General features: G+C 72.3%; 1 protein-coding gene across 2 annotated transcripts; it reads right to left on the bottom strand.

Annotated features, from left to right (window-relative positions):
* Nucleotides 1-976: 976 nt before the first annotated feature.
* Nucleotides 977-23,273, bottom strand: MOB2 (MOB kinase activator 2). 2 transcript variants are annotated; one of them, XM_036029905.1, is made up of 5 exons: nt 23,144-23,273; nt 4,522-4,682; nt 4,342-4,435; nt 2,266-2,390; nt 977-1,951 (listed from the first exon to the last, which is right to left on the bottom strand). In XM_036029905.1, the coding sequence occupies exons 1-5, from the start codon at nt 23,158-23,160 to the stop codon at nt 1,641-1,643; spliced, it is 708 nt and encodes a 235-aa protein (XP_035885798.1). In that variant the 5' UTR covers nt 23,161-23,273; the 3' UTR covers nt 977-1,640. The 2 variants fall into 2 exon arrangements, with proteins under 2 accessions (XP_035885798.1, XP_028371245.1); XM_028515444.2 differs by lacking the exon at nt 23,144-23,273 and adding an exon at nt 7,897-8,021.
* Nucleotides 23,274-23,565: the final 292 nt, after the last annotated feature.

Below are 23,565 nucleotides of genomic sequence, written 5' to 3'. Positions count from 1 at the left end.
GCAGCCTGGACAGACAGGAAGTGGGTGGCTGCCCCAGCCCCGGCCAGGCGGCGAGGGCGGCACGCGCCCCAGGGAGGTGGCAGTGGACTCCACGGGGCAGAGCCTTCACGCAGGACGGTGGCATTTCCCAGGGGTTCCAAGCACCAGTCAGTAGGACACATGGGTGGAACCTTCCGGAGCAACTCTGACGTGCACCCTCAGACTGAGTCGGCAGGGCTGGGACTTCCAGCAGCAGCAGCAGTTGGGCGGGTGCCGCCGCTGACCCCTGTGCACCCTAGGGACAGTACTCTGGTTCAGGTGGGGGGGGCGGTCTTAGTGGGGAGGCAGGAGCCAGGTGGTGAAGAACAGGCACCCAAGGGTGCACTGGACTCTATGGGGAGCCCCAAGGCTGTCAGGAGGTGGCCAGCCCTCAGGGGTAGGGTGGGGGATGCTGATGGTGCCGGGAGGACAAGGCAACCAGGGCCCTGTGGGGGACAGAGGCCCGGTCCCCGCCAGGGAGAGGTGCACGGGGGCCAGTGTGCTTGCAACTGACCGCCAGAGAGGGCTGCCCGCATCGCCAGCTGGGACGCCGGACAGGGCAGGGGCCTGCCAGCGTGCCCTCCCCTCCGCCTGCCGGCAGCGCGGGCGAGCCCCACACCGGGCCCCAGCACACCCCCTCAGCTCCCGCCCCGCGCCCCGCGCCAGGCTGACGGGGAAGCCCCAGCCACTGCTGCCCACACTCAAGGGTCCTGTCCCCTGCACGGCAGGCACAGCGCAGGGACAGTGGACCGGACCCTCCACCCCGGCTTCCTGCGGCGGTCCTGCTGCAGACAGGGTCAGTGGGCGTGGGTGGGCATCCACGAGATCGCCAGGCCAGCCCCAGGGCGTGAGCAGGGCCCCCGGAGGGGCGGGGGGACAAGGTGGGCGGGGGATGACAGTGACTGCCCGGCCGGGCCACCTCGACGCAGCCCCCGAGACGCCAAAGACACACAGGCGGTGACCTGAGAGAATCCTTTTATTCAACCCAACAGGCGAGCAGAGCGCGGCCCCACCCCCGCCCACAGCGGCGTGTGCACACAGGAGGCGGCCCCGGCCCGAGCCCCGCGGTCCAGAGGGCCCTCCTGGGCGGTGGGGGGCAGGGGGCAGGGGCACGTGGGCTTGGGGCCCCTGCAGGGCCCCACCAGCCTCTCTGCACCCCCACGCCCAGCCTCCAGGGGCCAAGACCCAGGCATGGCCGGGCGGCGGAGGGACGGGAGGGTCTGATGTGACCCAGCCCTGACACACGAAGACACCAGCGGGCCCGTGGCCCAGCAGGGGCCGGACCCACGCGTGAGCGATTTCTCTCAGAACGCACGCAGGCAGAGCGCCCGGGGAGGCGGGGCCGGGCGCAAGAAGACCCAAGAGAGGAGCCCGCAGGGGGAGCGGAGCGGCGGTCCGTGCACTGCGCTGAGCGAAGGCAGGGGTCCCAGGCGCTTCGGACAAGCGACGCTCCCCGTCCGGCAGGGACGGAGTGCGGGGCCCACACCCCAGGCGGCCCGGCCCGCGCGGCGTCGCCGATCGGACCTCCCGCGAGGGCGCCCAGCACGTGGGCGCACAGAGGCGGGCGCGCGCAGGCACACGGGCCGTCTCTGCACACGTGCACGCGCGTCCGGCGGTGCGGCTCACCTCTCCTTCACGTGGTTCTGTGCCCCGGGGCCCCCGCCGCCGGCCCCGTCCCCGCCGCCCCCGCCGCGGCCCGCGCCGCTGCACAGCACCTCCGTGAGGTCGTCCATGACGGCGGTCTCTTTGGGGTCCAGCAGGTTGAACTCCCTGGCGAAGAGGATGAAGTGGACGTAGAGCGTGTTCAAGTGTCCGTGCAGCTCGAGGGCCAGGGTCTCCTTGAAGTGGGACGAGTAGATGTGCGCCAGCACGTGGAACAGGTGCCTGCAGATCCTCTTCACCAGGGACTCGAAGGAGCTGGGGAACTCGCGGCCTGCGGGGGCGGGGCCTCACTGCGAGCGTGCCCCGCCCCCGCCGGCGCCCCGCCCCGCCCCGCCGCACAGGTGGCCCCGCCCCCAGTCCTCGCTGAGCCGCCTGCCGGCAGGCAACAACACACCACTCCCTGCACCGCTGCAACCTGGGGCCTGAGTCCCGGGGTCCCGTGGGCTGCCCTCCACGTGGCCTAGGCTGTGGGGGACCAAAGTCCCTCCCGCCGGCCCAGCAAGGCCCCTGGAAGCTCGGGACGGCCTGGAGGCCCGCCAGGCCCCGCCCACCACGCCGCACCGCCAGGCACCTCGCGAGACCTACCGTACTTCGTGGGGAACACGTCCTCGTCCGTCACCAGCTTCTGCACGGAGCTCATGACGAAGTCCACGTACTGGGGGGCCGTGCACTTGACCTTCTTCCCCCTCTCGTCATACCAGTAGTACTGTCTGTGGGGACGCAGGGGCCGTCACGGCGCCGCCCCCCGCACCGCCCCCACGGTCTGGGGGTGGGGGCTGCTGCGGCCGGGAGGCGGCAGGCACCACGGGGCTGGCCTCCCTGCTGGGGGTGTGGGGGCGCCCGCGCCTCTGCTCCCAGAGCCCCTGGGGACAGACCCTGGGACCTGCCACCGCTTAGGACGAGGGGTTGGTGAGCATGCACGGAGCAGCGCCCAGGGCCGACGCGCCGTCTGAACACGGGTAGGAGCGTCCACAGAAGCCCCGCCCCCACCGCACGGCCGGGCTCCAGGAGTCCACCTGGGCTCCAGGTGGTCTGCTCCCCAGGGCCGCCCCCCACCCCCTGCCTGCAGGGCTGCGGGGTCCCCGTGCCAGGCAGAGAGCCGGGCCTCCAGCAAGGAGGCCCCACAGGACAGGGCCCAGCACCCCAGGGGTCCTGGGCACCTGCTCCCCTGTCCCGGGTGCTGGCGCAGGGTGCACGCACCTGGGCACAGGTCAGAGTCTCAGAAGAACAAGTGTGGCTGCCAACCGGGACACAGGCGCCCTTGCCAGGAGGCCCGAGGACAGCTCCCAGGGGACACGGGGGCCGGCGCTGAGAGACGAACACCCTGTGCCCTGTCACTCCCTCTGTCCCCGTTTCACGTCCTGTCGCGCAGTGGAGCCGCCCTGCTGTTGAGGCCCCTCCTAGCAGCCCCCAGCCTGGCCTGGCCCTGCCGCCCAGTCCCCACACACTCCTGCTGGCCCCAGGCACACCCCCCCACCCCCGGCTGACGGGCTGCTCCCTGGACGCGCCTGCACAGGAGCACGGCCCCCCGAGCCACGCGGGCCACGCGGCAGTTTCCGGAGCGTGCCACTGAGCCCCGCTCTCCTGCGGGGCTTCCCGCGACCAGGCCCGCCCACCACCGACACAGGAGCGCACACCTGCCCGGTCGGACCGCCCCGAGGGGTCCTGGCTCTGCCCTCGCGCCCCACACCCGCCCCTCGGTGCCCTGGAGTCTGCTGGGCGTCTGTTGCCCACCTCTCTCCCTGCCCCGACCTCTGACCTATCCATGTGGCCCCATGCAGAGCGAGTCCCTGGTCAGCCCGCGCGGCGGAAGGGCCCACTTCTCTCGTCCCCACCTCCCGCCGGTGACGGGGACTGGGCTCTCGAAGCTCGCCCGGACGGGGCCACCGCCCGCTCCCTCCGTCGTCGCTGCCACCGGGACCTCGACCTGTTGCCTGTGCAGCCTCCCGGGGGGCCGCTCCCAGGGCTGAGGTGCACCTCCCCCTCCTGGGTGCTCGCAGGTGGTGGCACCCTGGCGCCCAGGCCCCGCCGCACCCATGCGCGCTGCTCCTCCTCTGCGCTGTCCTGTGCCTGCCTCCCCGTCTGGAGAACCCCTGGTGGTTCCCCATGCAGGTCCGCTGCCTCGCTGCTCCCACGAGACGGGGCCCCTAGCCGGGACCCCGCAGGGCCCTGGGCGCGGAGAGCTGAGCGCCTCTGTCTAGGTCTGAGCCAGGAAGCCCGGCCGGCACCGTCTGCGTGGGGCAGGGAGGCGGGGCGGCTCACACAGGGGCCACTGAGACGAGCTCCTGGGCCCCTGCTGGGCCCCCAGCCCCTCGCCGGCAGGCGTCCAACACCCTGGCTTCTGCTTACAGAGGCTGGGACTCCCCTACCCTGCTGCACTCAGCAGGGGGCGGCCCCCAGGAACGGCTGCTCGCTGAGGACCACCACCGCCCAGGCAGCGCGAGGCCTCGCCCCACCCACATGCACAGCAGGAGCCCGGGGGAGGGGGGGTGGCCTTCACCGGAGGAACCGGTGGCCGGAGCAGGGAAGACCAGCAGCCTCCGGGGCCTGTGGTCTCAGGAAGCCAGTGGAGTCTCACGGAGAGGCCCCCATTCCCAGAACAGGGCCTGCTGGCCTGTGGCCGAGTCCTGGCACCCCACGCCCGGGGCCCGAGGCACTCACGTGTTGCACACGGCCATGGTCTGGCAGGCCTCCGCAGTGCAGAACTCCGAGACGGTGCTGTACTGCAGGTTCACATGGTGGAAGAACGTGGTAGCTGGGGAGCAGAGCGGGGCGGCGTAAGCATGGCCGCCGGGGGCCTGCCCGGCTCGCCCGCCCTGCCCACCCCGCGGCCCCACGCACTGTTGCTGGCCAGCCACTCGTTGAGGTCGATCTCCCGGGGCAGCGCCACCAGCTCCTTGAACTCGCAGTCGGTGATTCGGGACTTGGCGAGCTCCGGGTCCAGGTACGCCTTCTTCTCCTCCGACGCCGGCTTCTTCCCGTTGGGCTTTGCCTTGGACTTCCTGCCGGAAGGAGAGAGCCGTCACCTCTCGGAGTGAGCACAGGTGGGGGCTCCGCGCCCAGCACCCTGGACGAGCAGGGCCGTCTCCGCTGGTGCCGTGGGCACCGGGGGGTCTCCCGGAGGCGCCTCAGGAGACTCTGTCCCGCCAGCCACCGTCCTCCCGCTGCTGGGCAGAGGGGCACTCGAGGACGCCAGCCGATGGCCTGCTGTCCTGCAGCCAAGCCTGGGTCTTGGGGCTCCCCTCAACCTGGGACGCCCGGGCCTGCAGCCAGCCTGGCTGGTGCCAGGGACCTAGCCCCTCAAGGCGGGGCCCCTGGGCAGTGGCCGGCAGGTGGGCATTCTTACTGAGCACCTGCTAGGAGCTGACACCCCCTTGCCCGCCAGAGGTCCCATCGGCTCAGGCTCCCCTGAACCCCATCCTGCCTGCCCGCACCCCCCCAAGAGCGGGGTGCGGGTTTGCAGGGGCAGGTGGATGGGGGCCAGATGCCACAGAATCCTCAGAAGTGGCCCCCTCTCATTGAGGCTTCCCCTGTTCAGGAGGAGAGTCCCTCCCCACAGAAGAGCACTCTCCTTCTCCCCGGAGCAGCCTCCCGAGGCTGTCTGTGTGGGGGCGGCTACGTTTCCCCGAAGCCCCTGTCCCCACGTGAGGAGTGGGCCTGGGGGCCTCCCTCCTGCCTCCTCCCACTGCCCAGAGCTGCCGCAGGACACAGGCCACCGTGTCTGTCCCACGCTGCGTGGGGAGGGCCGTGGGCCTACAACCCAGGGGGGCCGTGGTCCGGCCCCCCAGCGCACCCTCAGGGTCCTCAGACTCGGGCAGGAGCGGCCCCTGCTGCCGCAGAGCCTCTGCCGCTGCGCCTGCCGCCCCCCCCCCCCCGGGGTGGGTGGGCTGTCTGTGTGTGTGGGGGGGGTCTCTGCAGGTCCCCGGCCCGGCCCCCCTCCCGTCCCGCTCCGAGAAGCCGCTGGGCTTACGTAAGAGGAGCAGGAGGAAGAATGTGCCCCGAGCGCCAGCAGACGTCCCCTCCGCCTCGCACAGCAGAGCTTCTCCTTAAAAGGCGACGAGCACCCGTCTCTGGGGACAGCCCTGGGAGCGGCCGGGCCAGGCGGGGCCCGCACCCTGGGGACGGGGGACGGGCCCGACCCCTGACCCAGCAATCCCGACCTTGCCCTTGGTGGGGGGCCAGCGCAGCGCAGGCGCACGCACACACAGTGGGCCCTTCCCGGGGCCCCAGAGTGGGTGAGGCCGCCCCCTGGGCACGAGTCCCCTTGGCCGGCACCAGGAGGGGCGTGCAGGAGAAGCCCGGGCCCCGGGAAGGGCTGAGTGCACCCTGGGACCTGCCCGCACACCGGGGGGGCTCCCTGACGGAGTGGGTGGGCGGGCCAGGCCCCCCAGCTGCAGCCCTCCCCCGGCCCGGGGTCTCTGCTGCCCAGTGTCAGAGGGTCAGAGGGCGGCGGCGGCCGAAGGCCCTCGTGCCTGTGGCCCTGGGCGGGAAGGACCAGCCGCCCACCCTCTGGTCTCAGCGCACACGCGGCCCCGCCTCCAGGTCTGGAGCGGCCCACAGTCGTGAGGGTGGGGAGGGGCGAGGTGGGGGCCCAGGCTGGGACCCCCCTCCCCTCTGCCCCCTGTGCTGTTTCGGAGCTGGGTCACCAGGGACTTACCGGCCCACTTGCTTCACGTCCATAAGACCCTCCCGATGCCACGCTGCCCGTCTCACCCGCAGGGCCCTGCAGCCACCCGCCACGGCCTGACACAGACACGGGACCCACAGGTGCTGGGCAAGAGCCCGAGGGAGGGAGCAGGGTCCGCTGGACACGGCCGAGGGTGCTGGGGGCGCTGCTCTCGCAGCCACGGGACAGAGTCTGGCTCTCGGGGCCTGGCCACCCCGCAGCAGCCCCCACTGGCCCGCGCAGCCCGCCTGAGGGCGGCCGGGCTGAAGGTGCACCCCAGGGAGCCCTCTGAGTGCCCAGCACCGACCCTGCCCCACAGCCCAGGGGAGCCCGTGGCCCCGCTGTCCGAGCGGGGGGCCCAGCGGGAGCTGAGCCCACTGCCCGGCTCCCGCCGGGCCCCCCATCAGTCCTCCCCAGCTGCGGCCGGCCCGATGCCATGGGGGACACGCAGGCCGTCTCCCTTGGCTGCAGCCGCCCAGCGGCCTTGGCCCACAGGTCCCACACCTGCCCGCCCGCTCACACCTGGCCGAGTCTCCCGTGGGGCCGGGGCCGCCGCACACCGTGGCGGGCGGGGGGCTGCTGCAGGGCTCGGCTCTGCCCGCTGCACACACGAGTGTGCACAGCCTGCAGTGTGCACACACGCGGACCCCTGCACCATCCCAAACGGTCACCGTTCCCGATCCGACCAACGCCACCGAGAACGCTTCCCACTCGCCCTGTCCCCAGACCGCACGGCTGGCCTGAGAGGGCACCGCGCTGGCGGGCGGGTGCCAGTGTCCCCGTGACCCAGCAGGGCCCTGGGGGGCACGCGGCCGACCTGCCGTGCACAAGAGCCCTGTGGAAGGGGTGGCGGGAAGCCCAGACACACACCGTCCCCGCCGGGCCCCTCACAAGCTTGGCTCGCCGACAGCGCAGGACGGAAGTGGGAGAACGGGACACCCCCCCTTGTTTAAAGAGCTGGACCCGGAAGCACACAGGCAGACCCTGACTGGGGTGCCCCGGTGACACCTCTCGAGTGAGGACGGCACTGCCCCAGCCCCTCCAGGCCCCTCCCTGCTGGGCCCCGGCACCCACACAGGCATGCTGCAGGGGCCGGTCTGGGGCGCGGGAGGCCCCACGCAGGAGGTGGCGGTGGACAGGGCAGGGCAGGCTTCTCCGGTGAAGCCCCGGCATCCGCTGGCCGCCCGTGGCCCCGCCAGGGCTCCGGACCAGGCAGCTCCCGGACCGGCACCCGTCTCCCTGCTCCCTGTGTGGTGGGGAGGGGCCCGTCCAGCAACCTTGGAGGGGGTGGGGGGGTGCAGCAGGGCTGCTGTGGCCAGAAACACCACCCGGTGGGCCACGCTCCCACCCCCCACACCGGCCGCAGCAGGACCCCTCCGCGGCAGGGGCACACTCCCGCCTGCCAGCAATGGGAGCTGCGGGCATTCAGGGGAGGCCTCCTGCCCAGACCCCAGCAGCCGTGCCCCTCCTCAGCCCGACCCCAGAGGCAGGGACTAGGGGCAGTAAGACAACCACCCCTCAAGACCTCCCCCGCCCCCCCCCCAGTTCACCTGAGCACTTTGCCGACTGCCTGAAGCACCATTTTACAGCTGAGCCCAGCTTTGGGGGGCTGGCTGAGCAGAGCTCGGTCTGCAGGGTGGCTGCTGTGCCCCCCCAGCATGCTGGGACGGTGCGGAGATGGAGAGGGAAGTGGGAGCCCTGGCTGCACCGCCCCCCCCACCCCCACCCCGCCCTCCCAGGGGCCCCGCCCAGAGCACAGCGGCAGCCAATGAGGGCTGCGGGAAAGGAGGGCTCGGGCCAGGCAGCCTGCACAGCCGCCCCTTTCCCAGGCCAGGCCCCAGGGGGACGAGGGTGTGTCCAGTCCACTTTTCAAAGTGGCGCCTGGTGGGCGGGCGGGCGGGCGCTCTGCGGGGAGGGCAGTGCCCCCGGGAGGGACCTGTGGGGGGGGGGGGCTGAGTGGCACCTCGAGGCCCTTCTGGCACTCTGGGGAGCAGGCGGCAGCCCCGCCCAGCAGCTCCGGAGCCCGCCGCACCCCTCGCATGACCCCAGCCCTGCGAGACGAGACGCTAGGTGGGCACCCCCCGGGGGGCGAGGCCCTCGGCATGCCCCCCTGCGGGCAGCCTTGGAAAGACCAGGCCGACAGGCTCTGGGGCACCCAGACCAGGTGCTCCCAGGCCCCAGCGGCACCTGCCGGTGGGTGTGCACGACCTGGGTGGCCACGGCCTCCTTCAGGCAACACAGCGAGTGCACACCTGCTCACAGATCTGGGGGGGGGGGGCACAACGAGCACAAGACCATGGCTCCCAGAAAGACCGGGGGGTTCCAGGAAGGACAGGCAGCAGTTTCTAGACCTGAGATTACAACTTCCAGAACAGAGCTTTGTAGAACAGACGTAGCAACAGGTCGAACAACGAAAAAGTCACAAAAATGTAACATGAGGTGGGTTAAATGCAGTTAAGCTGAGTTTGGAGGAAACTCACTGTGTTCACGCCAGAGAAAAGGCTCACTTAGAGCCCACACCCCGCAGCTCCCCTCAAGCACCGAGGGAGACGGGAGAGCGTGGCGGGGCCGGCACCGGCGCCGGCGGGGGAAAGGGAGGCCGTGGCGCACGCCCGGCACAGGGACGGAGAGCCGGACGCGGAGTGCCTCGGGGAGCGTCAGCCGCGCGGCCTCCCCAGCCAGACGGCCCCAAAAGCGGAGACGCCACAGCCGGCCCGAGTGAGGGACACGCCCCCGGGCCCCGAGGGACGGGGGACGGAAACGCTCGGCGAAGCAGCTTCCTGGGCAAACACCAGTGAGCAGCACCCACACGTGCAAGAGCCGGACGCCCGAGGGCACGGCGAGAACCCTTCCGCAAGGACGGGCCCGGGGCGGCACTCTCGTGGGAGCCCTGCGTCTCCCTGAGGGATGGGAGAGACTGCTCTCGCGGGAGCCCTGCGCCTCCCTGAGGGACGGGCGGCCGCTCTCACGGGGAGAGACCACCCCCCTCGGACACCGATGCGGCACCGCCTCGGACACACCACCCGAGTCCCGCCTGCGTGCGTGTGCTCACGTAGGTACAGGTGAGGTGTGTGCGTGTGTGCTCGTGTGTGTGTGTGTACGTGTGGTGTGTGTGAGCGCACACGGACGTGAGAGGTGTGTGTGACTTCGGGCAGCGGGGCCCCACCCCCCACACCCTACGCCCCGCAGCCCCACCCCTCGGGCTCCGCCCCCCACGCGCCCGTTCTCCCCGGCTCTGCTCACCCCGCTCCCGGCGCACACAGCCCGGCACTCGCCTGCCGTCACCAGCAGCTTGAAGCCCCGTCCAGAAAGCAAGGCATCGCCCCGCTTGTGGCGGACGCACCCCAGCACCCACAAGCATCCCAGAAGGCGGGGGCCCGCATCCCGTCCGACCCCAGTGCCTTTGCCTCTCAGCACCGTGCTCCCCGAGAACCGCCGACTGGACCGCTGAGCGCGGCTCGGCGACACCCCCTCCGCCGCACGGCCCTCTCGGCCCGGCCTGCAGCTCACTGCCCCCCGGCCACCCAGTCACTGCTGCGCCGACACCCTGCAGTCTGCCGGGGCTGCCGCACGGGCGGCAGGAGAGGCTGCCAGCACTCACAGGGTGTGTGTCCACGGGCACGGGGCGGGGCGGGGGGGGCCCGGCACGGTCTGGGCGGTGGGCACGGCCGACTTGGAGCCGCCGGTGCGGGGTGCAGGGACGGGAACAGCCTGCAGAGGCGGGGGTCCTCCCCACACCGCGCACGGGCAGAGGAGGAAGACAGATCCCGCCCATGGCAGCCGCGGCCGTCTCTGCACCACCCCGTGGGCCCGGCCCACCAAAGCCCAGCCGCCAGGGTCGCCAGGGTCACCACGGACACAGGGCCCGGCTCAGGCCTGCCCAGGGCACCCAGGCCTGCCTGGCCCGTCCTGAGCTGGAGCCGTTGCCTGCCCCCCACGGCCCCGTGGGCTCACGAGGGTGCGCAGCAGGCAGGCACTGCCACCCGGAGCCCCCGACACTTCGCCGTGGCACCCCACCCCCGCCCCGCTGGTCCCCGCCCCACCCACCCAGGGTGACACCATGTCCGGGGGTGAGGCTGGCCTGCAGAGCTGCCCCCAGCAACCCCGACCACCTTCCCGGTGGTCGCTGCCTTGCACCCCCACCTGCCGTTGAGAAGGAGACGGCACCTGAGCCCAGACGGAGAGGAAGTGCAGATGCGGTGGGGGCCGCCCGCCCACAGCCGCGCTCTGACCGCCCCGACCCCACCCCCGAGAGGGGCCAGCACCCACGGAGGGGAAGGAGGCCGACCGCTGCGCTGGCCCAGGCGCCAGGGTCCCGGGCAGAGAAGGGTGGGCAGGCGGCCGTCAGCTCCTGCTTCCGAGGGCCGGCACGCTCCGCCTCCCTCCCACCCCGGACAGGGAGGGGGCTTCAGCACACCGGGGGCTCCCGCACGCCCCTGACACCTCGAGCCCAGGAGCGGACGCCACAGGCGGCACCAGCCCCACGGACAGCCTCCAGACACCGTGTGCTGGGGGCAGGGGCGCGGGGCAGACTCAGGGGGGTGCGCCCTGCCCGCCATGCACACCCGTCCGGCAGCCCTGTGCGACCGAGCCCAGGGAGCCGGGGAAGACCCTCTGGGCGGCAGGCGAGAGGACCTCCAGGGGTCAGGCTGGAGGTCAAGTGCCCGCTGAAGCCCAGCCACCGGGGTGACCGTGGAAACGCCAGGACACTGGCCAGCCACCAGCCGCCCCGGGGCTGAGGGCCAGGGCTGCAGTGCAGACCTCGACGGCGGACAAATGCCCTCACAGACACCACCAGGGCCGCTCTGTTTCAGGTCCAAGTCAGGCCAAACCCCAAACAATTGAAGTGGCTGTTGGAGCCTGCCTAGTCATCCCGCCTGGCCCCCGGCCACCACCCGACCACAGAGGGCAGGGGCATCCGGGCCACGTGGCCACCACCTCTCCCGAGCCTCCCCTCCCGACCCCACGCTGGCGTCTGCCACATAAGCGCCTGCAGCCCCCGGCAGGGACGAGGCGGCCGGCGGCAGAGCCCGGCACTGGCGAAAGGCAGACGAGAGGCGCAGGGGAGGCCCGGTGCTGGTGCCCTCAATCCCCTCTGGGAGGTCTCGGGGGCTTTCGGCGGGGGGCCATCCGTCACCGCCCCCCCCCGGCCCTCACCAGCCCAGCAGGCACCGAGCCCGGGCAGCCAGGGCCAGGCTGCCCGAGGAGAGGGCCATGAGGGTCCCGCCAACCAAGCCACCCCGCCCGCCTGGCTGGCACGAACGCTCCAACTGCAAGACTTCGCCCGGGCTCAGGCCACGGGACGATGGTCCAGGGGAGTCTGGGGAGAGGCAGGCGGCCTGGGCCACCCAGTGAGTGCCGCCCTCTCCCCGAGGGCCTGGTGGCCCGGGGTTCCCCAGCAGAAATGCTGGGCGTCCTTCCTCCTGCTCCCCCACCCCGAACGTTGATGCCCGAGAAAGGAGCCGGCCCTGTCCCGGCACGGCGCTGGAGAGCGATGGCAGCACCCTCGCCGAGCAAGGCGGTGGGGACGGCCCCCGGGAGGCTGGGGCCCTGCGGGGCACAGGCTGAGGACCCTCGGCCAGCCCCTCCACAGGCCCCTGGGTCACGTCCCAGTCGGTCAGCTGCCCCCCCCCCCCCCGCGGGACGCCCCTCCAGGCCCCGCCCTGCTGTGTCCCCAGCGGCACGGGGCCTCCGCCGCGTCCCACAGAGACCCTCCCTCTGCCTCCGGGGAGCTCGGCAGGGGCGGGGACCTGCCGCTAGCCCTAGGGTGGAGAGCAGGGGAAGGTGGCCCACTGCGTGCTCCCGAATGACGAGTCCCCACTCCACAGACGGAGACGGGTGCGCGTCAGTGAGAAGGCTGACCACCCACCGCACACCACCCACGAAGGGAGATCCACCCCAAGGGACCGCCGCCCCCACGGTCGGGGGCAAGGGCCGGGGAGGTGGGTGTGCCCGCCTCAAAGGCAACCCCCTTGAAGAGGAGAGGGTCTCCTTCCTCCCTGACCAGGACAGAGGAGCCGGGACACTAGGCCCTCCCCCCGCCCCAGAGCGCAGTGGGGAGCCCTCCGCCGGGAGCCTGCTTCTAGGGATTCACCGGAGACCGAGACACTCCCCAGAACGCCCCCCCGCCCCCAGCCCCAGGGGCCGAGGGGACAAAGCCCGGGGGACAGAGGCCATGCCTGGGCCCGCCGGGGGAACCTGCAGCAGTGCCTGGGCCCGCGGCCACGGTGCCCGAGGCTACGAGGACGCCCCCACGGAAGGCACGGCCGTGGGCGTGTCCCTCCACTGCGCAGGCCTCACCCCCCCCCCCAAAACCCCTTCCAAGGGCCAGCCCGTGCGCGCTGCGAGGACAGTGAGGAGAGGCTGGAAGCTTGGCGAGGACGCCTTCCTGCCACCCGGGCGGCCACCGCGTGGAGCGAGGCTCAGCGTGGCTTCCAGGACGCTGCGGCCAGGAGCGGCGACGCAGGACGTGACACCCAGCTGCGTCCAACCCCTCCGGAGGGGCGGGTACCGACCCCCGGTGACCTCCACGTGGTGACCTCCACGCGGCCCCGGGGGCAGAGCCACAGCCTTGGGTGTCCGCCGTGGGGGTGTCCCGCACCAGCAGGGCGACACAGGGGCCGGGGGGCAGCCCCCTCCCTCTCCCCCAGCACGGGTCCTCTTGGGCGCTTCCCAAAAGAGGGTCGTGGGGGAAAGGGTTCCCGGGAGGGAGGGGTCACAGGAAGACGGGGCGCAGGGAGGGCAGGGCTTCGGGGAGATGCTGGTCACAGGCAGGGGGCCGTGGGAGGGGGGTGTGACCTCTCTCCGGAGCTCCTGGGAGCCCGGGTCTGAGCATCCAGCACGAACAAACAGTGTCGGAGTCCCTGCCTCGTCCCGCTCCTCTCCGGGAGCTTCTGCAGCCCTCTCTCCACGCCCGGTGCTCCGAGCCGTCTCGGTGGCGGCCCGGGGACAGTCACGGTGTGGCCTGTCCAGGCTGAACTCGCGGCCTGCCCACGCGGAGAGACACGGGCTCCTTGGTAACTGCCCCCGCCCCCACTGGTGCGGCGGCCCCGTGGGGTGGGCGCCGGCCTGCGAACCAGAGGGTCCCCGGTTCGATCCCGGGTCAGGCCACACACCTGGGCTGCAGGCCAGGTCCCCAGTAGGGGGCGCTCCAGAGGCAACCACACACTGATGTTTCTCTCCCCCCCCAACCCCTACACTAAAAATAAATAAATAAAATCTTTCAAAAAAAAAGGTGGCCCATCCGCTTCCTGCTCGGTCAGGACGCCCACGGACATGGTGCCCGGCACCAACGCTCTGCCCCTCCCCGAGCCCCCCGGAGTCCACACCCGACCGGCTCCTCCGCTCGCGCTGGGCTGCCCCCCCTCGCCGCAGAGTCCCCTTCCCTTGTGGGCACGGCCCAGGCTCCCGGCCTCGGAGGAGACCGACCACCGCGGCTCCGCTCGCTCGGCCGGCGCCACCGGCTCCCCCAGCCTCGGCCTCGGCCTCGGCCTCCGCCCTCAGCCCCGTGCCTCCATGCTGCTAAGGCAGCCTCATCTCCGCACGGAAAGGCGGGCACGAAGGGACAGGCGTGTACACGCCTGTGCAGCAGACGGGGCCCCGGACCAGTGGTGACGCAGGCGGCACCACTACCCGGGCCCGCCCCCGCCCCAGACTCCAAAACGCCTGGGAGCAGACCTGTTGGGCTCAGGGGCCCCATCTGCTGGAGTCGGGGCTACGGACCCAAGTTGGGCGGCCCGGGCCCCGGGTGCCGGGGCACTGTGGCGGGGGCGGAGGGGGCACTGCTGGGGTGGGAGGCAAAGCTCACACTGGCCTAGGCGGGCCGTGCCAAACGACCCATGTCCACGTGGTCTGGTCCAGAGCCGGTGCTCCCCGCCACAGCGGTCACCTGCCCGGCATTGGGGGGGGGGGGGTGCACTTAGCCTTCCTGCAGGGTCGACAGCGCCCCCTGGTGGACACAGAGTCCGCTCCACCGCAGGGCTCCGCGGTACAGGACAGGGAGGCGGCTCTGCCCGGCACCAGTGTCCGGGCAGGTCTCCCCGCTCCTGCGAGCCTGGGGGTGGTCCCCCACGGCCAGCCCAGGGGGGAGCTCGGATACACCCCGGAGGCCTCGCCGAGTGGGCCGAGCGGGCCAGGGCGGAGAGCAGGCCCACCGCCCCAGCTGCCCACCTCCGGGCCACGACTGCCCGCCCATGCAGCCGAGACTCGGGCCTCCAGCCCAGCGGGTCCCAGGCGGCCCTGGACTTGTGCGGTCAGCTGCCCGAGGGGAGGGCGCCTGGGCCTCCAGGGGCAGCCGCAGCTCCGTGGGCCCTGGAACACCTGCTCTGGGCTGGCGAGGACGAGACGCCGCCTCTAGCCAGTGGGCCGGCGAGCGGCCACCGCAAGCCCACCCTGCCTGCTGCGCAGTGCCCAGGGCCTCGGGGCGGATGCCGCCAAACCCTGCTGCACCAGGTCTCGCCGCTCGTGGCTGCGTTGCCCCGTCCGCCCCTGGGGCAGCACCTCGCCGCGGAGGGGAGGGGTGAGCGGCACGCTCCCTCAGCCGTGGCCCCGCGAGGCCAGACACAGCGCCCGGGACGCCGGCCAGCTGTGGAGCACATTCCGCGTCTGCCCCCGCCCCCCCGCCCGTCTCCCCATCGCTGCCCCCGCCTCCCTACACAGCACCCCCAGGAGCGGCCCCGAGGAAGAGGAGCAGCTGCTGCCCTGGGGACCCGAGAGACCGGCTGGGTTTCCCGTCTTCCCCGCCCTCCGCCCTCGGCCCCCCGCCCGGACACCCAACGCCGGGTCACGCTCCGGCCTGGCGCACCCCGCAGGCGGCGGGAGTGCTGCCCTCCAGCTGCCAAACCTCCGCCCGCCGTCACGGGCCCTCCTTGGTCCCGCTGGCGGCTCAGGGCTGTGCCCCCAGCTCCCACACACGGCGGCTCCCCCGGGGCCCCACCGGCCTCTGCCTGGACTCGGTTCCGGCCAGGACGCCACCCCCGTCCTTTCAGTCCCCGCTCGTGTCTCATGGGACTCAGAGGGTCGCGGTCTGCGCCCTCGGGTGCGCTGCTCTCCACGTCTGGTCAGGCGTGGGGCTTGTGGTTTTCAGGTCTGGGCGCCCGCCTTTCCTGCTCCGGGCTCCGCACGCGGGACCCCCGGGGCCCGTCTCCCCCCGCCTCACTCTGCGAGCACCGCGGCCTCCCAGCCCACCCGTGCTGCCTCTGCACACAGCCGAGCAGTCTGCGCGCCCCCTCTCCGGGGACGCCACCCGAACCCCTGCCCGCGTCAGCCCCTGGGGTCCCTCGGCGCCAAGCCTGTGTCCGAGGTGAGTCTGCAAACACCCCCGCTCCCTGAGCGGCCTCTCCCGGGCTCTGGCCGCGTCTGCCGGCAGCGGGTGCTCCTGCGCCGGAGCCCCACTCGTGTCCGTTTACTTTCTCCACCTGGGCCTCCGGAGCCACGGCCAGGACACTGCCCGGACTGCGTCAGGGAGTGTGGGGCCCTCAGCCTCCAGCGCTCCGCCCCAGGCCGTGCCCCGCCCAGGCTCACGGCTGCACTCCCGGGAACGTGGCTGTCAGCTCCTCCAGAACCCTCCCCGGCAGGACTGTCCTCCCCGGCAAGACTGTCCTCCCCAGCGTTCCTGGCCCCTTGCCCCGGCCGACAGGCCCCAAGGGCGGGCTACACGCTGGCCCCCCCACCCCATCCTTCCCATCGCTCCGAGTCTGCTTCCGTGCTGGGGCCGCGCTGCTCTGAGGACGGTGTTTGCACTGCACGTAGCTCAGCGTGAAGAAGTGCGACGCCTCCAGCTCTGTGCTCTGCCTCCCGACGGCTCCGGGCTCTGCCGTGGCCCCACGGAGCGTGAGGGCTGCGGGTCCTGCGCCATGGGATGCACCTGGGCGTGACAGGACGTTGCTGGGCGTGACAGGACGTTGCCAGCCCTGCAGGCCTCTGGGCCGGGTACTGGCCCCCCCCCCAGGAGCCCAGTGTCTGCGCCGTCTGTGTCACCTGCCACTGCTGCCATCCACGCTCGCAGCTCCCGAGGCAGGGCTCGCCCCGGCGACCCACACGCTGAGTGCTCTCCGCCTCTGACGCTCCCACACACGGAGCCGGCCTCCGAGTTGTTCCTCGGACAGACGGACAGACGGGCAGCGGGAGTCGGCCTCCCTCCCACGGTGCCTGGGTCCTGAGGCTGCAGTCCGCACGCTCCGACGGGCCGTGGCCGGCGATGATGCCCGGGAGTCTGGCAGGCAGGCGGGACTCTCCAGGCCCAGAGGACGGCGTGCACACGGGTCCCAGGACCACCAGACTGTAGGGCTGCAGGTGATCTCAGGGCGGGGCAGGGCGGGCAGGGCTGGGGGGACTGGGACGTCGTCCCAGGCACGGGGTCCACAGGGCCTTTTAGGCAGGAGGATGGCATGGCCAGCTCTCTGGCGGTCTGTACAGGACCGAGTTCAAGAGAAGGCCTCGTGCCTGCCCCGGCCCCGCCCCTGGTGCCCGGGGCCCAGGGGTGTCGGGGTCCCGGTGTGGCCATGCGGCCTGCAACCAGCTCTGGACATGGCCCCGTGGCCATCACCACGCCACGCAAGCAGCCAGGACCCACGACCCAGCCCAGCCCCAGGCCTGGGCACGCAGGCCCCACAAACACCGCTCCAGGGGCACTTTGTCATTTGTGCCGGGGATGGGAGGCCGGGACTTCTGGGAAAGCATCGATGGTGGGAAACCGCAGAGCAGCCCGGGGCCCGGGGACGGGTGGCTGAGCCCGCGCCTCGCCCGCCCTCCTCTCCCACCCACAGGCTAGGAGTGCAGCCTCGGGTGGCGAGCCCGGTGCCCCCCTCCCCCCGCCAGGTGACATGGGGACACACTGCTTTCTGGAATGCGACCAGCCCACGCCACCCACACGCCCAGGGCCGAGTCCTCGCACCTCTCCCGGCCTTGGCTCCAAGCCGGCCGGCCGGCCCCCACAGCACTGAGTCCCCGCCGCACCCCCTGCCCCTGCAGCAGCACGGACGGCAGCCGCGCCCACACGCCAGCGGTCACAGGTGCCCTGGCTCACACTCCGGACCCTGCGACACCGTCCACAACAAGCTGCCTCCCTGCGCTGTCCCCACAGAACACGCCGCAGCCCGGGGACACGCGGCATGCCAGGAGAAAGACCACAGAGCAGCGCCCGCCAGCAGCTGCCGGGCGCAGAGCGGCACAGGCTTAGACCTGCAGGGACAAGCCACGCCCGGGCCAGCCTCCCAGCCTGCGCTTGCTGCCGGGCCCGCCCGGCCCTGCCACGGCCTGGGCACGGCAGGGCTGCCGCCGGGGACACGCGTCCCTGGAGGGCAGGCGGCCGGCCCAGGGCAGAGGGTGGAGGGAAAGACAGCGAGCCCGCTGCTCTCCACTGTGGAGCCGGGCGCCTCGGCAGGGGCACCCCGCCTGCACGCCGCACAGACACGCTCCGTGAACGTGAACGCCGGCCAGAACTCGGGGCCGCCCAGCCCAGCAGCCGCGTGCCCCACGAGAAGGCGTGAGGAGTGCCCGCCCACGCGGCACTGGGCCTCGCTTGGGAACGGCTGCCAGGGGCCGCGGCACGGCACCCGCCCACCCGGCGCGCACCTCACATCCACGCTGGCGGGGACGAGGAGAGTGGCCCACGGCCACGTGGCCCCGCCCCAACAGCAGCACAGACCACCGCTGGCCGCCACCCCGCACGGCCCATCGCCTCCCCTCCCCTCTCCACGCGCCCACACTCAACCCTCAGGTCCCCATCGCTCCCACGAGTGTGGTCCCAGGCCCTGTCCAAGGAGGCCTGGACACCCACGGGTGGGCCCTAGCCTGAAGTCTGTGGGAACGAAAAACAAACACCACGAAGACAGAGACCCAAGGGACTCCCACCTGTTGGACAGGGATGCCCGTCCCCCTCCCTGCCCAGCGGGGCGGACACCAGCGGGACCGGGACCAGCTCCCAGACGGGCCCCCAGGGTCGACGTGCCCAGCACCAGGGCAGAGCCTAGGCTCAGCCCCCGCACAGAGGGCGTGACAGGCAGCCACGCGGGCAGGTCCACGACAGAACCCAGGACATGGGGCGTGGGGGCCTGTCTCCAGGCCCACTGCGGGGACGACGCAGGGGATGCCGGCTCAAGGGCAACACCGCTGGGGGGGGCCCCGTGGACACACCCTCCCTAGCCAGAGGCCGCCACTACCCAAGAGGCTGTGGAACTGACAACAGCCTCTCCCACCGCGGTGCCCCCCGAGCCACTGCCAGCTCCCAATGACAGGGCCTGGCGGTCGGCTCCACTCCCTCCCCCCACCCCCACCGCCCAGGGCGCTCCGGCCCCCCCAGTGTCCTGGGGGAAGAGGCCCTGGTGAGCAACAGCAGGCGCTGGCCCCTGGGGGCAGCGAGGCCAGGACGAAGGCTGGAAGCAGGCCTGGCGGAGCCTGGGGCTCGCCCCGAAGGCTCTGAGAGCGCCCCGCCCAGGCTGTCGGGTGGGTCCGTCCTGCCGGTCTCTGGCCAGCAGCGCGGCTTCAAGGACACCGTGCCCAGGGGGCCGCGGCGGACACTGCCAGCGGGAGGGCCAGCGACAGACAGGGTGAGACCGAGAGCGCCCAGGCCAGGGGTCCGGCGCCACCAGGGGGTCCAGCCCCCGTGCTCTCTCTGGGGGTCTGAGCGGGACACGGGCCCGGGCAGCCCCTCCGCAGACCCAGGGCCAGAGGTCACCAGGGCGGAGCACTGCCTCCGGAGCTCCGGCCACAGGGCAGTCCTGTACTCGGGCCTCCAGGCCGGGGTGCACCCACCCCCCCTTCCTGGGCCATGTCCTCCCTCCCACAATGGCCTGCAGGAGCAGGAACCGTGGCCCAGGGACCACAATGCACCGGGAGGGCAGCCAGGACCTGGGGGGACCGCAGCTGAGGACGGGGCCCCTGTCCCGTCAGGGAGGCCGGGTCAAAGGGTAGTGGCAAAAAGGGTAGCTCGGTCCAGACACCCAGGGCATGCAGAGCATGCACACGTCCGCATGCCGGGGCGCCGCCGGGCAGCACAGGGCGGACCGCTGCAACCGCCGACGGACAGGTTTCTTCTGGGGTGACAGCAACGTCTGTTCTCCAATCAGACCGCGGCGAAGGCCGCGCGGCTCTGTGAGCTCCCTGGAGACGACTCACTTGCACACAGCTCCGTGGTCCGGGAATCACAGCCCGGGGGGGCGGGCGCGTGCGGTGCGGGACTCCTGCGATCAGACTCGGCTGCCGGCTGCGCCGAGGTCCTCCCTCCCATGAGGCGAGAGTCCCCACCTCTCCGGCCCCGCAGGTACTGGACTCGGGCTCCACCCGGGCGCAGGGTCCCAACGGCAGAGCCAAGCCCCGCGGGAAGCCACGGCTGCTCCTCAAAGACAGGCCGCTGGGCCACAGTGCCGGGGGCCCCGTGCTGTGCGGGACGTCACCAACACCGGAGGCCGGCCCTTCTGCCAGTGCAGGGGAGCTCTGACCGACACCTCGCCCCACCTCACCTGCCGCTCTGACGACAGCAGGAGGGGCCGTGACAGGGCGTCCACAGTCCCAGGAAGGGGCGGGGGGTCCGGGGTGCACCTGCCACCCCTGGCCACGGGTCCAGCAGAGGGCCCTGCAAACAGCCCCACGCGGGGCCAGCGGGGGGGCTCAGGTTTGCTCCCAGCGGTCGGAAGAGAGAAGGTGCATTTCCTCTGGGGCATCTCCAGACTTGGAAGCCCTGGACTGTGCTCCCTGTGGGCAAGATCCAAACAGCACTTCCCTCGCCCGCTCACAAGCGCCCATGGCTGCTGGTCCAGGCTAAGGTGAACATCCTCCCCGACCTCCGAACGCTGCTGCAGGGGGGCCCCACACGGCCGCCGCCCTCCCGGAGCCGGACGCGGCTGCTGCTGCCTCTCCTCTGGGGCTGGCCTCCTGCCCAGCAGCCGGCGGCCACCCTGTCATCAGCTGCCCAGGTGGACACGGCCGGGCACTGGCGAGCAGACCACACCACAAGTGGCGGCCCTCTGCAGAGAGACTCCCACACGCCCACTGCCGGGCCCAGGACACCCGGAGGGCCGGGCGCACGCCGGCCACGCCAGCGCCAGCGACGCGGGCAGCAAGTCCCAGCGTGCTGCCGCAGGCCCGGCTTCCCGGCAGGCCCCCTGCGGGACCGCCCTCCCTCGGAGGCAGCCGGGGAGCAGACGATGGGGCCGCCCCGTTGCTCAGCAGAGCCGCCCCGCGACAAGAACCGTCCTGGCCCTGACCGCGGCCCCCGGAGAAGGGAGCGCTGCTGCCACTGCAGCTGAGCCCACACGTTGACACCTGGAGTGAACGGAGGCAAAGAAACTATTTCTTTAAAAAAAAAAAAAAGAAAGAAAAAGAAGAAGAACGCTATTTCGAACACAGAAAGGTAACCACATTCCGAACCGCCCGGTTCCCGACGAACGGTGCGCACAAGCAAGAATCGCAGGAAACAGCAAGAAAACAGCTTCCTGACCACCCCCCCGAAGCCCAGTCACAGGGTGACAGCCGCCCCGGCCCCAGCCCCGAGCACTCACAGGGCGCCCACGGGTGTGGGCTCCTCCCCGCGCGGCTGGCTGGTGGTCCTCGCCCGGGCACCGGGCCCCACTGGGCGAGGAGCGTCCCGGAGTGGAGGACGTCCGGGGGCTCTGCTGCCCACTCCCTCCACGGCCACGCCGAGGCCCCCCCGCCCCTTCCTGCTTTCCAGAACACGCTCGAGAAAGGTGGGGGGAGGCCCGGGGCCCCGGCCCGGTGTCCATGACTCCGCACCAAAGACGAGCCCCTGAAGGGGAGCACCTGACAGCAGACGTTACGTCGTCTTCATATATATTTTTGGGGGGGGGGTGTCGTTAAAGAATCACTAAGGAACCGGGGACTTACGGTGTCCGACGCACAGTCCACTGAGTGCGGACCCACGCACTCGGAGATGGCCACACCTCCGCCCAGGCCCTCGCTGATGTCTCCCGTGCCCGTGCGGGAGGGACAGTCCTTCCCGTCCCAAGGACCCGAGGCAGCGGCAGCTCCGAGCCCCGGCCCTTCCAGAGCGGCTTCCCCCGGGGCCGGCGCCTGGGCCAGCGCCCCTGCCCCTGGCTTACCCGGACGATGGCCCCAGGCCAGTCCCTAGAGGCCTCTCTGGTGCTCGCAGTGGCGACAGTCAGGTCCACTCAGCACAGACCCCGGTCGTTCAGGGGCCTGACCCCCGCTCCGTTTCCCGGCACCCGAGCACCTGCTCCGACGGGCAGAGACGCAGACGGAGCACCGGCAGCCGCCTCCTGGGTGCCCGGCTGAGCGGCCCGGCCAGCACGCACGCAGCCCTGCAAACATGCCCTGCCGGCCCGCCGGGTGCGTGGCTGAGACAGGCCCCTGGGAGGCCGCGTGGCCCCCGACACAGCCCCTCCCGATAGCTGCAGAAGGTGAGTGTCCGCGAGTCGAAGCAAAGCAAACACAGCCGCGGGCCCCCCCGGGCCTGCTGCAGAACACCTCTGGCAGGGCCGCCACCCCACACGCAGCCGCGCCAGGCGCTGGTGAATGCCTCCTCTGTCTCCCGCGCTGTCTCCTCGGTTTCCCCGCCCCCGGCCTCACAAGTCCCGCAACTTCCGTTCCGTAAAGGGCCTTCAGAGACCAGGTCTGCAGCCTGCAGCCGGGAGGGACCCCCGGCAGCCGCGGGGCTGGGACCGCAGCGCTGCCGCTCAGAGAAGCGTTGCTGGTCCCCAGCATCCCCCTGCCCGCCCCCCCCCCCCCCCCGCCACGCTGCCGGGACGGACTCCCGCCACATTCGGCGCTTCTCTCTGGCCTCTCCATTCATCCTCCAAGCCGCCTGTCCCCCACCCCTCCCCCTTCCCTAGACCCCACACCACCTGCGGGCAAAGGTGGGTCTAACCTCTCCTCTCGGTTATCCCACACGCTGCGGTGGGGAAACAAAGACCCTCCCCTCTCCTCCCAGGACCTGGGCGTCCAGACAAGCCCGGCCACCAGCCCCAGGCCACAGCATCCGCCGCTCCCCGAGACCCCGGCCGCTGGACCAGGACCTGACTCCCCGGCGGTGCCGCTGAAATCAGACCTAGGGTTGGGTGACAGTGCCTCCCCTTCTTGGTCCTCGACACCAAAACGGTTTAAAAAAAAAAACAACACACTCTACCGTGTAACTTTTTAAGGGCGACGTGACATTGCGCCTCGTCTCTCTCGTTTCCAGCGAAACACAAAAGCACACGGGAGGGAAGCCCAGCCCGCCGCTGCCGGCCCGCCGCTTCCTTCCTACCCCACCCCGCGGCCGGATCCGCCGGCCGCCGCGCCGCGCCGCGCCGCCGGGGCCTCGCCCACCGCGCCCTCCCCACCCCCGGACTCACCCCGCTCGCCCGGCCGCCCCGAGCCCGGAGCCCGGAGCCCGGGTCGGGCTGGGCTGCCTCGCGGCGCTCCCCTCGTTTTTAAGGGACTGTCTCCCGCCGGCGCCAGAGCTCCTTCTTCCAGGAGCAGGTCCCCCCGCGGCGACCGGCGAGAGCGGCGCCCCGTGCGACCTCTCCCGGCGCCCGGCTCCCCGCGGCGAGGAGCGGCCGCCCTGGCCCGGCCCGGCTCGGCGGCTGGGGCGCGGCGGGCAGCGCGGGCGCCGGTCCCACCCCCTCGGTCCCCACCGCCCGAGTCCCGCCGCCGCCGCAACGGCCCCCGGCCCGCCGCCCCCAACGAGCGCTCCGCTCCCGGCCCGCGGAGGACGCCCCTCGCCGGCCCAGCCCGCGCCGCCCGCGGCAACCGGATGCCCTTGGCCGGTGCGGCCCGCGGCGCGCCCCGCCGCCCCTCCCGCGGCCCCGGCCCCACGCCCGGCCGCCGGGCCGCCCGACTCACCCCATGAGCCAGTCCATGGCTGCGCGGGACCTGCCGCGCCCGCCGCCAGACACGCTCGGCCCTCAGCCCGCGGCGGCGGCGGCGGAGGCCGGAAGTAAACACTCGCTCGCACACTCCCACACGCGCGTCGCGGCGCTGCCGGAAGTGACGCTGGCGCGCCGCCTGCTGGGAAACGTAGTCCCGGCGGCGCCCTCGCCCCGCCCGCCGCGCGCGGTGCCTGCGGCCGGCTGTCCGTGTCCCGGCTGGGTCCGACCTCGGAGCCCAGGCTGTCCCCCCTCCTCGGGCTGCGCCCCGCCGCCCGGACCCCCCGGACTGTTCCCTCACGCCTGGCTGCCCACTCGCGCCACCGGGGAACGGGCCCCCGACCCCTCCTTTCAGAGGAGGCCCTCCAGCCCTCCCCTCGCCTCCAGGTCCCCTCCCGC

Source organism: Phyllostomus discolor, chromosome 6, assembly GCF_004126475.2.
Source record: "Phyllostomus discolor isolate MPI-MPIP mPhyDis1 chromosome 6, mPhyDis1.pri.v3, whole genome shotgun sequence".
Taxonomy (NCBI): domain Eukaryota; kingdom Metazoa; phylum Chordata; class Mammalia; order Chiroptera; family Phyllostomidae; genus Phyllostomus; species Phyllostomus discolor.
Note: the sequence above shows the minus strand (reverse complement) of the source record. Positions and strands in the feature narration are given on the sequence as shown.

Excerpts from the sequence above, each read along its gene's own strand:
- MOB2 (XM_028515444.2), bottom strand. The coding sequence starts at position 8,006 with ATGCTGGGGGGGCACAGCAGCCACCCTGCAGACCGAGCTCTGCTCAGC. Across the intron at positions 4,436-4,521 it reads CGAGTGGCTGGCCAGCAACA|CTACCACGTTCTTCCACCAT; the intron begins GTGCGTGGGGCC and ends TCTGCTCCCCAG. Across the intron at positions 2,391-4,341 it reads ACCATGGCCGTGTGCAACAC|ACAGTACTACTGGTATGACG; the intron begins GTGAGTGCCTCG and ends GCGTCCCCACAG.